At 41.9% G+C, this 15,697-nt stretch overlaps 1 protein-coding gene across 1 annotated transcript; it reads right to left on the minus strand.

The window, feature by feature from the left end:
* Positions 1 to 1,126: 1,126 nt before the first annotated feature.
* On the minus strand, positions 1,127 to 8,332 carry LOC149459203 (galactose-3-O-sulfotransferase 2-like). The gene is made up of 2 exons (XM_089681524.1): positions 8,085 to 8,332; positions 1,127 to 2,660 (listed from the first exon to the last, which is right to left on the minus strand). The coding sequence occupies exons 1-2, from the start codon at positions 8,295 to 8,297 to the stop codon at positions 1,860 to 1,862; spliced, it is 1,014 nt and encodes a 337-aa protein (XP_089537650.1). The 5' UTR covers positions 8,298 to 8,332; the 3' UTR covers positions 1,127 to 1,859.
* Positions 8,333 to 15,697: the final 7,365 nt, after the last annotated feature.

Raw genomic sequence — 15,697 nt, forward strand, 5'->3', positions numbered from 1 at the left:
TTAACAGATCAAGCTATCCAAAGTGGCAGTTGGAAGGATGAGACAAACAAATTATCACTGGCAGGTGTGCTTACAATGACTAGCTCTTATTTATTTATATAAACCTTTACCCCCCCCCCCCCAAAAAAAAAAAAAGACTGTTTGCTGTAAATGATTCCAAAGTGTTAACTTGAGTTCAGCTTTAATTTGTTTGTCAAGTCCATCTAAATCTGCTAGTCTAACATTACCCTTTCTCTAGACTGGCAATGCTGCTGGTCAAAGGTGTCTCTGTTGCTCCTTCATTCAGAATGCAGACACCCTAACACAGGAAGTGCATTACTGGCTGGATCACCAGATGAAATAAAGGGAAAAAAAGGCCTAAAAAAGAAAACTAATAAAACCACCACATCTAAGGATTGGTAAGCTGCAACATATTGCATTTTTCTCTTTGGGTTTAATATCTCTTTAATTTGATGTGAAAAGGAGTTTGGCATGGCATAATCATGATGTTAGAGGTGGAGAATCTTTTTGCCTATTTAAGAGGCATAAGCATAGACCTACTGGAGGGTCAAACCTTTACCATCCCAACCCAAAGTGTAGAAACATTTTTAACTGGATGTCTAAACCTACATGGAGAGATATAAGGAAGCTGACATCCCGATCCACTTCTGACAATAATAGTAACCTGTCTGTCGCCAGCTTCAGTGTTTTCACAGTCACCGGCCAAAAACAAATTTGCAGATCAAGAAAGTCAGAGTGAAGTTACATAGTTAGTCTGACTGAAAAAAGACAAAAGTCCATCCAATTCAACCATAAAAAAAAAAGTTATAATCCTACACCCATCCAGAGGAAGGCAGAAAAACCCAGCAAAGCATGATCTGATTTGCTCCTGCTGGGAAAAAATTCCTTCATGATCCCCCAAGAGGCAATAGGATATTCCCTGGATCAACTTTACCTATAAATGTTAGTAACCAGTTATATTCTGTGTATCCAAGAAAGAATCCTGGGCTTTTTTAAAGCAATCCACTGAGCTGGCCAGGACCAACTCTTGCCAGAAGTAATGACTCCTGATAAGGGAACTTATTCTGAAGACACTAATTCTGCTTGACAGCCAAGCAACTAGCATTTCAGAGAGAAAGGGCAGCAAAGGTAGCCTACAGACTTCCTCAGTACAAGTTTCCTTGAAACAAATTTGAAGCACCGATCTGTTTTTTTTACATCTTTCATTTGAAATAGACACCTTATAAGTCTGGATATGTTTCCTGTAAGTTGTAGATCGCCAGAATGGATATATACAAAAATCATGAGCACATTCATATACTGTACCTAAATAGTAATTTTTTTGACCATTTGCAAACATTTTTAAAAGAGGGTCTTACCTGCCCAAGCAAACCTGAGGTATACCATAGACTTGTGACATTAATCTAATGAAAAGCACAGCCAATTTATAAATATTATTACAGTGGTATTTTTTTTTGTGGCCAAACCTGTGGATTTTGCTTTTGAAGATCTTGATGAACATATCGGACAAATGATTGTCCTTTTTTTTTTTCTTTTTGCATGCTAGTCTAATATCAAAAGCAAAAAGGTTACTAGAGTTATGAAAATTTTCATAAGACAGAACAGAACTTCCCGTAAAAATGTATTGTAATGTAGTCTTTTGTTCTGAGCATGCACGGTCTTGGTCACTCAATTTTTTTAAGAATACTGTACTGATTAAACAAAAATTGTTCATTCTGTTATCATAAAAGAAACGTTTTCATGCTTGTCCCTTTTGGATAATTTTATATGAACTGTCATGATCGGCTCTCAAAAGCTGTGTACTAATGATCATATTATCAGACGATTGCTCCAAAAGCAGTATTTTCTGTCTGGTTTTCTCATCGCATGTACCAGGCTTTAGCTTTGCTTGTTTTCTGTTGTTGTTTGTTCAGCAGCAAATTGCTATATTGAAGTTCTGGGGTGATAAGTCTTTTACACAGTGACCTCTCAGGCTCTACCAGCTCTTGTTTCAGGTTGTAACCCAGGATTCTGGCTAACCCAGCCTGAAATGGTTTCAGAGAATCATCTTCTATGTGGTTTGGATCCACTTGACCTTGTAGGCAGATGTCCGATTGCAAAGCTCTTCTCCTCCGAAGTTCCTCTACCTCCTGTTGCATACGCTCTCGCCCAAACTCATCCACCTTTTTCCAGAAAGTGTTATTGAAATAAGTATACAGCTGCCAGTCCAGCTGGTTCCAGATCTTGATCCTCTCCTGAATTTTTTCAGGGAGGACTTTTCGGGTGGAGTTACTTCTACTGTTTAATGGAAATGATAGGACATCATCATAGGTCCAGCAAAGGGCATCTTTCAGAAGTACTAGTGACTCATCAAAATGCTCTGTTATAAGCACCAAGTCAAACATTATCTCTATGGCTTTCTGGTCTAGTTGGAAGTACTTTGATGACTCTGGTCCATTGTGGTCAAAACCAAGGTCAAATGTCATTAAATTTTTTGCATAATTGCTGTATATACTTGTTTTATTATAGAACTTATAGGGATTCATCATAAAATCTTCCAGACTCTTAGTATTAACGAAGCTGTCTATAGCATTGTAATATGTGTAAGATGATTCCATGAGTGACACAGGATTCCGTAATACAGTGAAATAAAAAGTGTCCTTTGGCATCACCTTCTCCACCTGTAAGTAAAGGGCACATGGATAATCTTTATCTGTTGTTTTGTTTTCAAATATGATACATTATAAATGCTAGAAGTCTGAAAGCCTAATATTTATCATAGTATAGTTGAAAAGGTGTTTATTTAATGTGTTAGTAAATGTGAATAATTGCTAGGAGTTTAAACACTGCTGACTACAAATAAAACTAAACTCCAGGGCATACAAGCTTTCATTAAAGAGGAACTCAAGATATGAATATTTTTTTACCAATGTAACTATGCATATACTGTACCATACCTGGCCTATTTCCCCCTGAAAGCTGGAAATTACTGAAGTAGACTTCACTAGTCCAGTGACCTCCATTTGCTCCTGCTGCTTAGTGAACACAGGAGGTTAGCCACTTGGGATGGGCACCTTTCAGAGAATTATTTGCATATTCTGAATGAATGCAAAGCATTCTCTGATTGGATGAGGTGGAGATGACTACCAATATGACAGACTTCATCTGTGGAAATGGAAGAATTTTAAGAGGAGGAAAAGTAACACACCATTTTTTTCAGCCAGTTCCACATCAGTGAAGCATAATAAGCACATGAGCTTCTCAACTACAGAAGGGGAAACATTTGAGTAAACAGAAACCTCAGTAGATATGAGAACAATTTACAACTGAAAACAAATAGAATAACCGCAAAGAAACATTGTCCACAACTCAGTACATGTTGGAAGGAGAAGGCTGGCACATGCTCATACTTATGTGCATGCACATAATTCTGAGCAAAAGCTCAATACAAAACATGCATTGTCACACTCACACAAATGTATTCACATATGTGGAAACCAAATGCATATGTGCATGTGCACAAGCACACGTATGAGCACCAAACAGCCTATTTAAGCTGCACTCTGACATGGATGAATTGCTGAGTGGTCTTTAGCTAGTTCCTGCTCTACCTGAGCCTTGACATGCTATACCTACTTACCTGTACACCACTCGGCTTGCCCCTGACCTGTCCTTGGACTTTTGCCTGCCTACTGTGACCTAGGCTTGTATTCTGACATTGCTCCTGTCTTGGGTTCCTGTATCTCGCTGCCCAGCTGTGTACCAATCCCAGCTCATATCCTGACTCCGACTCTACCTGATGTTCCTGTACCTTGCTGCCTGGCTGTTGATGACCTTTTGGGTTGTGTCCTGGCTACACTCCTGTCTTCCAAGCAAGTGTCACCGTGTTCCAGTTCCTGGTTCCTGCCTGGTGATCTACGGTCATCTGCTTCCTGCAAACCCTATCTGGCGCTACCTGCTACACTGGTCCTCTTGCCAGTCTATATCCCCAAACTCCCTGTCATCACTACCAGGGGTGTTGGACAAGAGGTGCAAGCCCCCTTTCCAGCCCAATCTCCACCAGGTATGTGACACTAAAGCTGTGTATATCACCAAAAAAATATTAATAGAACCAAAAATAGAGATTACAGCTGATCGAAAGAGAAAACTCATGGATGCCTTTTCGTGTCAATTGGAAATGAAGACAAGGGTAGTAGATCATAGAAATAAATGACATATCCAAAAATCAAGAGGAGAGGAAGCCCAAATGAATTAAAGGAGGGTGGGGAAATAGAAGATGTAGACTGAAACAAAATTTGGAAGATACTGGGAACTTATTCAGTGTACTAAAACTTTTAAAGAACAGTCATGAGAAGAGTTAAATTTGCTGTATAAATTAAGTGACTATGAAAATGGCAGACAAGGGGAGAACAGTTATTGTTCACAACGCCTCTGATTATTACAATGAGGTATTGAGACTGCTTTCAGACACCAATACTGATACAAGGCTGGCGAAGGATCCAACTGTTATATTTAGAGATGAATTGAAGAATTTGGTGTCTTGACTGGGGTGTCTAGTGAAGAGATGAGGGACAAACTGTACTGGAATTCCCTGCTATCCCTTTATTTTACAGGACTTTCCAAGTGTTGTGTCACTAGGCATTTGAGTTGTAACTTATTAGGGGACAATAATAAACTTGGGACAGCAGGGACCGGCTGAATTTCAATCCATGTATGGTCACCCTGGTTGTACATGTTAAATTGTGAACATATGTCTAATACATTCAACTGACTTAAGAAAATATCTGTATTGCTTCTCTGCCTTTTGGCTAAGATCAAGTATAGAAAATATCTATAATGTCATCTTATTTCTATATTTTAATGTCACAATGACATTATGTAAAGTAAACAGATACTAAATGTGTCAATAAGCAAAACTGGCTGCATCCATGAAGTGACATCAAACTGTGATGCATGCACACTACACCACACTATAGGAGTAATCATTTTTTATTTTCATTTTTATTATTTTTCCTCTAAATAGTTTTGTTTCTCCCCTGCCAGCAGTGAATCAGCAGCCTGCCATCCTTAGAATTTGTAATGTAAACACAGAGCAGGTGCAGGAAGAGAGGAGAGAGCAGAGTGATGAGACTCACCTTGAGTGACTTTACTGCTTCTCTTGTATAATTTTGGAATGAATTACTCCACAGTGTCTGCAACTACAGAAGCCAGTGAGGATTTGTTTCTAAGTGTTTTTATTGCTTAACCCTTTGAGGACCAAGGGACGTATTTGTCCCATGTTTTTAATTGCGTGTATCATCTGATTAAGAACTTAAAACTCTTCTTTTTTTTTTGGTTTGAGTCAAAATATTAGTTCTTATCAACAAACAACAAATGGATCTAGCTTTTTGCCAATTATTTCATGAAATGGCTTAGTTACAGCAACTAAAGTGTACAAACTTTAAAAAAAAAAAATTTTATACTTTTGGCGTTCCAAAATATTACGGTCCTCAAAGGGTTAATAAGAATTTGTAAATATCTGCATGCCTGGCCACAGCTCTATTTTAAAACTCACAAACATTTAGTGATATAGAAAACCCAGAAGTGCAAATTAATTATTTAATTTATATGTTACTAAATCATGACCTAAATAAAAACTATATCTACTTGTAAAATTAGAAGTCTGCCTTCATAATTAGAAATACATGCAATCTATGGTATTAACACTTTTAACCTGTCTCTTGTACCATGTCAACAGTCTCTTGTAACTTGTCAATAGTTTCTTGAACCATGTTGTTTTATGGAACCCTGGGGTTTGTACAAGGAGTCTCAGAAGAAAACAGTAATAACAATTAGCAACTCCATGTCAAGATTCTGGACATATCGATCCGGCGCCAAGTTTGTTCTCCTTTCCGAGTTGCTTGGGTTCCTGCCTATCTGCCCTGAACCTTGATATTATTAAATCTGTGTGCTGGTGTTCGAGCAACGTGCCTCCACATAGAAGCCAAACCCCTCTGTTTCCTGTGTTGTTCGCTGCCGTTTAAGTTTTCTACTTTTTGTGTGCTTGATTCTGTCTGTACTTGATTGTTTTCAGTGTTTTCCCCTGGCTGTGCAGTTGTTTCCCCTTTACTCCCTGTTCGTGGATTCCTTCCTAACCACAGGTGTGTTAGAGAGCCTCAACCCTGGGAGAGCCATGCAGCGCAACATCCACACCTCCAAAGGCCCTAGTGAAGACCAGGTGACTGGATCCTATGACTTTGAGACACCATCTTTGTTCTTTTTATTTCTATAATGCTGCCTCCTCCTCTTCACTCCCTCTGTCTGTAGGGGTCCCTCAAGGTTCTGTCCTTGGACCCCTTATCTTCTCCATCTACACCATCTACACCTCCTCCCTTGGTCACTTGATAAACTCCCATGGCTTTAAGTACCATCTCTATGCTGATGACACACAAATCTATCTTTCTACCCCTCACCTCACCTCTTCAGTCTCCTCTCACATTACTAACCTACTAGGTGACATATCGGCATGGATGTCACTCCACTTCCTCAAACTCAATCTTTCCAAAACTGAGCTCTTGTATTCCCTCCAGCCCGTGCACCCTCCCCTGACTTCTCCATCAAGATCAATAACACAATCATCAGTCCTTCCCCTCATGCCAGGGTACAAGGTGTAATCCTAGACTCCCATCTGTCCTTTCACCCCCAAATCCAATCGCTGTCCAAATCTTGTAGACTTCACCTCCGCAACATCTCCAAGATACGCCCGTTCCTAACCTCGGAAACCACTAAGCAACTTACTCACTCCCTTGTTATCTCTTGCCTTGACTATTGTAACTCACTCCTCATTGGCCTACCTAATCGCAGGCTATCCCATCTTCATTCGATCATGAATGCTGCTGCCAGACTCATCCACCTAACTAACCGTTCTGTATCTGCCATCCTCTCTGCCAATCCCTCCACTGGCTTCCCGTTGCCCAACTGATAAAATGCAAAACATTAACAATAACATATAAAGCCATTTATAACTCTGCCTCAAATTACATCACCGATCTTGTCTCTAAATATCACCTAAACCGTACTCTCTGCTCCTCGCACGACCTCCTGCTCTCTAGCTCCCTTGTCTCCTCCTCCCATGCTCGTCTCCAGGACTTCTCCAGCTTCCCCCATCCTCTGGAACTCTCTACCCCAATTTATCAGACTATTGCCTACTCTGCTCACTTTCAGGAGATCTCTGAAAACCTATCTCTTCAGGGAAGCCTATCCTGCCCTCAGCTAATACTGGAATCTTCTACTCTTCCAACCAGTCCATCCCCCACAGTTACTACCTTTTGTACCACTAGCCCCTCCCTCCTAGATTGTAAGCTCCAAGGAGCAGGGCCCTCAAATTCCTCTTGTATTGAACTGTATTGTTACTGTATTGTCTCCCGTTATATTGTAAAGCACTGAGCAAACTGTTGGCGCTATATAAATCCTGTATAATAATAATAATAATTTTTAAAAAGATTTTTGATGAGCCAGGTTGTGCGTCCTCTGCTGTAGGTGCAATTCTTTGCCTTGTGAATGTAACCTCAGTCCGTCATTCAGTTCTGCACACTGGCAACTGAACTTTCCTGGAATAATCAAACAGCCTTCTGGCAAGGTTTGGCGGAACGTATCAAACACAAGTTGGTGGATCGAGAAGTTCCTACCATCCTGGAAAATCAAATTTTTTTGGTTGTCCAGATCGACATTCTACTTGTATGTTCATTTTTCTTTGCTCCAGTTTTAAAGTAAAACTCTAAGAAGTATAACATTAAATTTCAGTGAATGGTAATTGTAATGTGCAATTTTTACTTATCTGCACACTGTCTTTTGGGGGATAGAAGGCTCAGGAAACTTCACTGCCAGTGCTGTGTACTGTTACCAGTTGCACTTTTAGTGTGCTGGGACCAGAAGTGTTCAGTTAATGGTACCACAATATCATGGTGCCACAGTGACAGCCAAGTTGTAGAATCTTTTAAACACTAATGGACACTAGTAGGTAAGCTTATAATATCCATTGTGCTTTGTACTACCTGTTGTTCCTCTTTAATGACCTAACCAATTAAATCTTAAGTTTTTTATAATGATATTTAATTACAGATTACCTCTCTCAGATGAAATCGCATATGGTGACACATGATATCAAACTTAAGAATGGGCCTCCTAAAATATCCTTCCACAGAAGCTGCGTTGAAGTAAAAAGGATAAAAGAACTGTGATGCGTTATAAGCTGGTAAGGCGAAGGTCAGATTGTTTGATTCTCCAAAGCGGAACAGGATATTCATAATGGTGCTGCTGGCCGTCTTGTGAGTTTTCATGAAGAAAATATGTCTGTGAGGCTTACATGATTTCTTCTTTAAACTATCATCTTTAGAAGAGCCCTTAGTTGGCTTCTGTGCTATATCACTGTTGGAAAAGAGAATGCATGTGAGGTCAGTTTTTCTTGTAAATTACTTTTTTTCTCACTCAGTTACATTACTCAAATTATGTATAATATCTGACAGGAAAGTATAACTGTGAGAGGAGTTTAAAGGAATCAAAAAGCCCTAAAACTGAACCAGTGGATAACAAAAAGAGCCTTCTTAGTACAAGACGTTTTCATATTATAAATGCATTGCATATTTAAATACAGGAGCATTCTTTTTTTTTCAGACAGTGGATGGAGTCATACAAATAATTCCTAAACTAGTGTTTAGTACTGGTACAGCCTAATACAGAGACATTTATTCCAAACTGCATACAGCCATGAGCCATCATTATGGCAATGGATGGAAACAATGGTTCTATGGAGTGAGACTTGGAGACCAATGGGAAAGTATACATGTGAAAGTTGAAAAGAGTTTAAATAAATAAAACAATAAGAGAATTATTCTTTATTTCAGGGCAGTGGATGGAGCCATAACAAATCTATCCTTAATGCACTGACCAACTTCACATGCAATGTACAGTTGTGACCAAAATTATTCAACCCCCAATGCTGTAAAGGGGTTTAGGGACTATAGTGTACATTTGGAATTGTATTCAGAATCAAATCCTACAAGGACGTTGTAACTACCCAAATGCAACTAAAATGACATCAATTGTTTATGTAATACAGTAGTAAATGGTTCTTATGTGGTTTCTTCATTGCCACAATTATTCAACCCCTTAAAGACTACCACTCTGAAGAACAGAGGTTCATACAGGTGCTTTCCATCAGGTATTGAAAACACCTGTGGATGTCACCGAGCAGCAATCAAGCATAATAAGCACCAATTAGGCAGCTTTAAAATGACTGTGATACTCAGCTCCTTCTAGACATTTACTGGTGTGGTTACAAACATGGTGAAGGCAAGAGAATGGTCCAGGAAGACAAGAGAAGAGGTGATTTCTCTTCACAGGAAGGGCAATGGCTATAAGAAGATTGCAAAGATGTTAAACATACCAAGAGACACCTTAGGAAGCATCATTCGCAAATTCAAGGCAAAGGGCACTGTTGAAACGCTACCTGGTCGTGGCAGAAAGAAGATGCTGACTTCGACTGCTGTGCGCTACCTGAAGCGTAGAGTGGAGAGAAGTCCCCGTGTGACTGCTGAGGAACTGAGAAAAGATTTGTCAGATGTGGGTACAGAAGTTTCAGCCCAGACAATAAGACGCACACTGCGTAATGAAGGCCTCCGTGCCAGAACTCCCAGGCGTACCCCCTTGCTGTCTCCAAAGAATAAGAAGAGTCGACTGCAGTATGCCAAAAGCCATGTGGACAAACCACAAAAGTTGTGGGATAGTGTTCTGTGGACTGATGAAACAAAATTAGAACTGTTTGGGCCCATGGATCAACGCTATGTTTGGAGGAGGAAGAACAAGGCCTATGATGAAAAGAACACCTTGCCTACTGTGAAGCATGGTGGAGGGTCAATCATGCTTTGGGGCTGTTTTGCTTCTGCAGGTACAGGGAAGCTTCAGCGTGTGCAAGGTACCATGAATTCTCTTCAGTACCAGGAGATATTGGATGGAAACGTGATGCAGTCCGTCACACACCTGAGGCTTGGGAGACGTTGGACCTTTCAACAGGACAATGATCCCAAGCATACCTCCAAGTCCACTAGAGCATGGTTGCAGAGGAAAGGCTGGAACATTTTGGAGTGGCCATCGCAGTCACCAGACTTAAATCCGATTGAGAACCTCTGGTGGGACTTAAAGAAAGCAGTTGCAGTGCGCAAGCCTAAGAATGTGACTGAACTGGAGGCCTTTGCCCATGAAGAATGGGCGAAGATACCCGTAGATCGCTGCAAGACACTTGTGTCAAGCTATGCTTCACGTTTAAAAGCTGTTATAACTGTAAAAGGATGCTGTACTAAGTACTAAGATTGAATGTCACTTGGGGGTTGAATAAAACTGATAATGCTGTGAGCACAGAAAAGACATTTGTGGTTATTTCATTATAACTGTTATGTTATATTTGTCTGACCTACAAGTGCCTCTTTAATGTAAATGTAAGCAAGATGACTGAATGATCAAAAGCAATGTCAAACTGGCCAAAACACTCAATTTCAGTGGGGGTTGAATAATTTTGGTCACAACTGTACAATATAATTTTAAGCTGTATCTGAACTATACACCAGTGGTTTTGTATGTGCATCTGGCCATTGGGTTATAAAGGATTGATTTGCATGGCTCTGCATTTATTAACTCCAAAACATACGTTACTCTTTAGAGTCCTGTCCAATAGAATAGGATACCACCTCTAGGCTGACAAATTTTACTTAATGTTACTAAAGTTATTTTATTTTTTTAATTAAAATAACAAACATGTTATACTCACCTGTTCTGTGCAGTGGCCCTGATCCTCCTCTTCTAGGGGTCTCCCACCAGCGATCTTGGCTCCTCCTCTTCTTTGTGTGTCCCATCCCCACATTAAGCCATTTGGAGCAGCACAGTGGCTTAGTGGTTAGCACGTCTGCCTTGCAGTAAATGGGTTATGGGTTCAATTCCTGACCATGGTGCCTCCTGCATGGAGTTTGCATGTTCTCCCTGTGCTTGCGCAGGTTTCCTCCGGGTGCTCCGGTTTCCTCTCACACTTCAAAGACATGCTGGTAGGTTAATTGGATCCTGTCTAAATTGGCCCTAATATGTGTATGTATGAATGTGAGTTAGGGACCTTAGATTGTACACCCCTTGAGGGTTGGGGACTGATGTGAATGCTAAATATATATGTGTAAAGCGCTGCGTAAATTGACAGCACTATATAAGTACCTGAAATAAATAAATTTGTTATGAAGGCACACAGTATCTATGCGCTCCTGATCTGTGTGTCTATGGAGCCATGCTCCATAGACTTACACAGTGGGACTTAGCCCCAACCCCAACTTCCTCCTCACTGCATTTGACTGACAGCAGCAGGAGCCAATAGCTCCTGCTGCTGCTCGAGTGACGTAAGAAGAGGAAGAGAGGAGAAGAGATGCAGCCTTGCACAGCGGTGGATCTATTCTCCCATCTCTTCTCCCTCACACAGGGGAGGGGGGCAGAGAGCAAAAAAAAGGAAGGAATGCATTAAGGTGAAAAAACATTTTTAAATTTAGTATCACTTTTTAAAGACCTGTATGCGGAGCCAGGAAGTATTGGCATTAAAATGGAGGAATTAATAGGAAGTTTATATTCTCCCACCATCAACAGTGACACCCTAGTATCAGTGCAAATGAACTCTGCAGAGATATAAAAAAAAACCTCACTGCATCCAGACATATAATCTGAATAGAGGAGCAATAGATTTAAATGACCAAATGATGAAAACTTACCTAGTGGCTCATAAATCAGAACTGGTACACAAAAGTGTCCATTTATTTATGTCAATTGTGCCAGCTTCCAATTTTGGGTCCCCCTAGGTTGCCAGTAAACAAAAAAGTCTCACATGTGGTATCCCCATAACTGGGAGAAGTACCAGAATGCATTTTGGGGTATGGCCATACTGTATGCGAGTAATAACTTGTTAAAATTACAACTTTGTGGAAAATGCAATTTTCATTTAGTTTCATCAATTTTCAAAAACTTATAGCCAAAAATGAAATCTTCAAAAGACTTGCCATGCTTCTCACCAAATATCTTGGGGTGTTTTCCAAAAAGGGTCATTTTGGGGGTGTTTATACTGTCCTGGAACTTTAGGGTATCAAGATAGCTAGTCAGAACATCAGTGTTTATTAATTTTATATATATATATATATATATATATATATATATATATATATATGTATATATATTATTTTACAGGATGCATATAGTGCCAACAGTTTGTGTGGCACTTTACAAAATGAAGACAGACAGTACGGTCACAATACAATTCAATACAAGAGGAATCGGAAGGCTCTACTCATTAGAGCTTAAATTTAAAAGGGAGGGTCGAGTGTTACAAAATGTAATAACTGCGGGGATGAGCTGATGGAGAAAATAAAAGTACAGTTGTTAGGTGGAGGCAGGATAGGCATTTTAGGATTTTTAGGGATCGCCTAAAGATGAATAGATTAGGAGGTATTCGGAGAGGTTGGGATAAGCTGTTCTAGAGGATAGGACAGCAGAAGCCTTGGAGGCAAGCAAGGAAGGGGGTGACGAGGGAGCTAGAGTGCATGAAGTCTTGGAAGGAGTGAAGTGAATTGCTTGGTTGGTATTTTGAGAAAAGGTTGGTGATATAGCTGGGGGCAGATTTGTTGATGTTTTTGTAAATTGTATTGGCGGACTGGTACATTTCAGAGTTTATATTCCATTGTTTGTAGACACTATAAATTTGACACACACAAAATAATATGTTTATGTTTTCTAAGTAAAAAAAAGTAGCAGAATAAATGAATGAAGAAAGATGATTAAAGAGTAACTTCACATTTAGTGAGAGAGTTTGAGGTGAACTCTGTTCTAAAATTTGCAGATGACACTAGGTTAATTGGGAGAATAAGTGATGGTAATGAGGCAGCATATCAGCAGGAAATAGGAAACGCAGTAGGTTGGTGCAGAGACAATAATTTAGAGCTAAATGTCAATAAGACAAAGGAAATAATAGTAGATTTTAGGAGACGAAGAGAGACTAGCTATGAGACAGTTTTGTTTGATGGGGTGGAGATCGAGACGGTACAGGAGTGCCATTTCTTGGGAACAATATGAGGATCTTGCATGGACAGGGCACATATCCCATCTGGTGGGCAAGGTTCATCAGCAATTATACTTCTTGAGGAAGCTGTGGAAGGCAGGCTTTTCTGAGCAGGTCCTCCTTAGCTTCTATAAGGCTGCCATTGAGAGGGTGCTGACTTATCACATCTCTCTGTGGCAAGGGATGTGCACAGTCCAGGAAAGAAATGCCTTACCCAGCATTGAAGAACTGCAGGAGAGGAGATGCCTTCAGAGAGCTATTAATATCCTCAAAAATAGCTCCCATCCTGCAAATGCGTTATTTACAGGTGATATAGGAGTATATCCTCTTGTGCTACCAGACGTACTACCAATATAATGGAGATAGATTTCTTCCACTCGTTTTGGAGCTACCTACATATCCATAGCTTTTAATCAGAGGTTACCAACTTTATTGTCTTCTTGGCATGCTTGAGAACTTCCATATCACAGCTCTTACCTGATACCACCAATACCTTTTATTTTGCCTAAGAAAGACATTCTCCTTGCCTGGAAGGGGCACCCACAACCCAACCCTTGTGGAATGGAAAAAAGCTATTTGATCTAATCTTACCTTTTTATAAACAATATAGGTCATCCACCAAGTTTGACTGTATTTGGAGCCCATGGCTCACTTCTGCCTCCACTCTTCCTAACATGGACTAGGATATTGTAGATCTTATATGATTGTATTTAGAGATGAGCGAAGAAATGAAAAATTCGATTCGACTGATTCGGCGAATTCGTGGACAATATTCGATTCGAGTCGAATAAATTCGCTGTGAATTTAACTTAAAAAAGGGTGTTTCTAGGCTTCAGAGAGACTTAATATTAGTGCAGAACACTGTACCTTTAATTTAAATGCCCTTGGAGTCTGCTGGGGAAGAGAAATAATACTGTCAGTCAGTATGACATGCAGATGAGTGCCGTCGATCTTAGAATCACCGCACACTTCACTCATTTGGGCAGTCACGGGGCCAAAACCAGAGTGTGGAGCCACAGTGTGGCGGTGGAGGCAGCAGCAATGGGAGGCCATACAGCACCCTATGACAAAAATGGAAACCACCAGCAGTGTGAGGAGACCTGAAAGTGGCACATGGCAGAGTGTGGCGATAGAGACAGCAGCAATGGGAGGCCGTACAGGGACCCATGACACACTCTGGACCTGGCAGCAGCATGAGGAGGCGGTACAGGGGCCCATGACAGATTACGGGCCTGGCAGCAGCATGAGGAGTCGGTACAGGGGCCCATGGCAGATTACGGGCCTGGCAGCAGCAATGGGAGGCCGTACAGGGACCCATGACACACTCTGGACCTGGCAGCAGCATGGGGAGGCGGTACAGGGGCCCATGACAGATTACGGGCCTGGCAGCAGCATGAGGAGTCGGTACGGGGGCCCATGACACACTCTGGACCTGGCAGCAGCATGAGGAGGCGGTACAGGGGCGCATGACAGATTACGAGCCTGGCAGCAGCAACTTGGACAGGAGGACGTTCAGCTTCTGCACCGTCGGGTGCGTGCTCGCAAACTGTTGTCTCTTGGAAACGGATTCCAAGAAAGACTGCTGACGGAATCCGTGAAGAGGAGTAGCAGGAGAAGGAGCATCTGAACGAGCGGAATATGCCAACAAGCGACAACAGTGGCCCATGACAGATTACGGGCCTGGCAGCAGCATGAGGAGTCGGTACGGGGGCCCATGGCAGATTACGGGCCTGGCAGCAGCTATGGGAGGCCCGTAATCTGCCAGCACCCTATGACAAAAAATGGAACCCACCAGCAGTGTGAGGAGACCTGAAAGTGGCACATGGCAGAGTGTGGCGATGGAGACAGCAGCAATGGGAGGCCGTACAGGGACCCATGAGAGACTCTGGACCTGGCAGCAGCATGAGGAGGCGGTATAGGGGCCCATGGCAGATTAGGGGCCTGGCAGCAGCTATGGGAGGCCCGTAATCTGCCAGCACCCTATGACAAAAAATGGAACACACCAGCAGTGTGAGGAGACCTGAAAGTGGCACATGGCAGAGTGTGGCGATGGAGGCAGCAGCAATGGGAGGCCGTACAGGGACCCATGAGAGACTCTGGACTTGGCAGCAGCATGAGGAGGCGGTATAGGGGCCCATGGCAGATTAGGGGCCTGGCAGCAGCTATGGGAGGCCCGTAATCTGCCAGCACCCTATGACAAAAAATGGAACACACCAGCAGTGTGAGGAGACCTGAAAGTGGCACATGTTTGGGGCATGATTCATGGCGGATTTAGTCAGTTGTGTCAGGAACTGGTGGTTTGAAATCCAGACTAATCCACGCCTGATTCATTTTCACAAACGTCAGTCTCTCCACACTTTGGGTGGACAGTCGTGTCCTCCGCGGAGTTGCAATACCTCCTGCCGCACTAAACACGCGCTCCGATGCCACGCTACTGGCCGGGCATGACAGCCTTTCAAGGGCAAATTCAGCTAGTTGGGGCCAAAGGTCAAGTTTCGTTGCCCAGTAGTCAAGGGGATTGTCTACCTCGGTTGGCAGGGTGCTGTCCAAGTAGGCCTAAGCCTGTTGTTTGAGGTCCTGCTCCAGGTCCACCTGATGCTGCTGCTG

Source organism: Staurois parvus, unplaced genomic scaffold, assembly GCF_062004578.1.
Source record: "Staurois parvus isolate SC_StPar_1 unplaced genomic scaffold, SC_StPar_1.0 ptg000270l, whole genome shotgun sequence".
NCBI lineage: Eukaryota > Metazoa > Chordata > Amphibia > Anura > Ranidae > Staurois > Staurois parvus.

Bases quoted from the DNA above. Each gene is read 5' to 3' on its own strand.
- LOC149459203 (XM_089681524.1), bottom strand. From the start codon at position 8,297: ATGAAAACTCACAAGACGGCCAGCAGCACCATTATGAATATCCTGTTC. The intron at 2,661-8,084 runs GTAATCTGTAAT...CTTTACTTACAG, and splicing joins TGCGATTTCATCTGAGAGAG to GTGGAGAAGGTGATGCCAAA.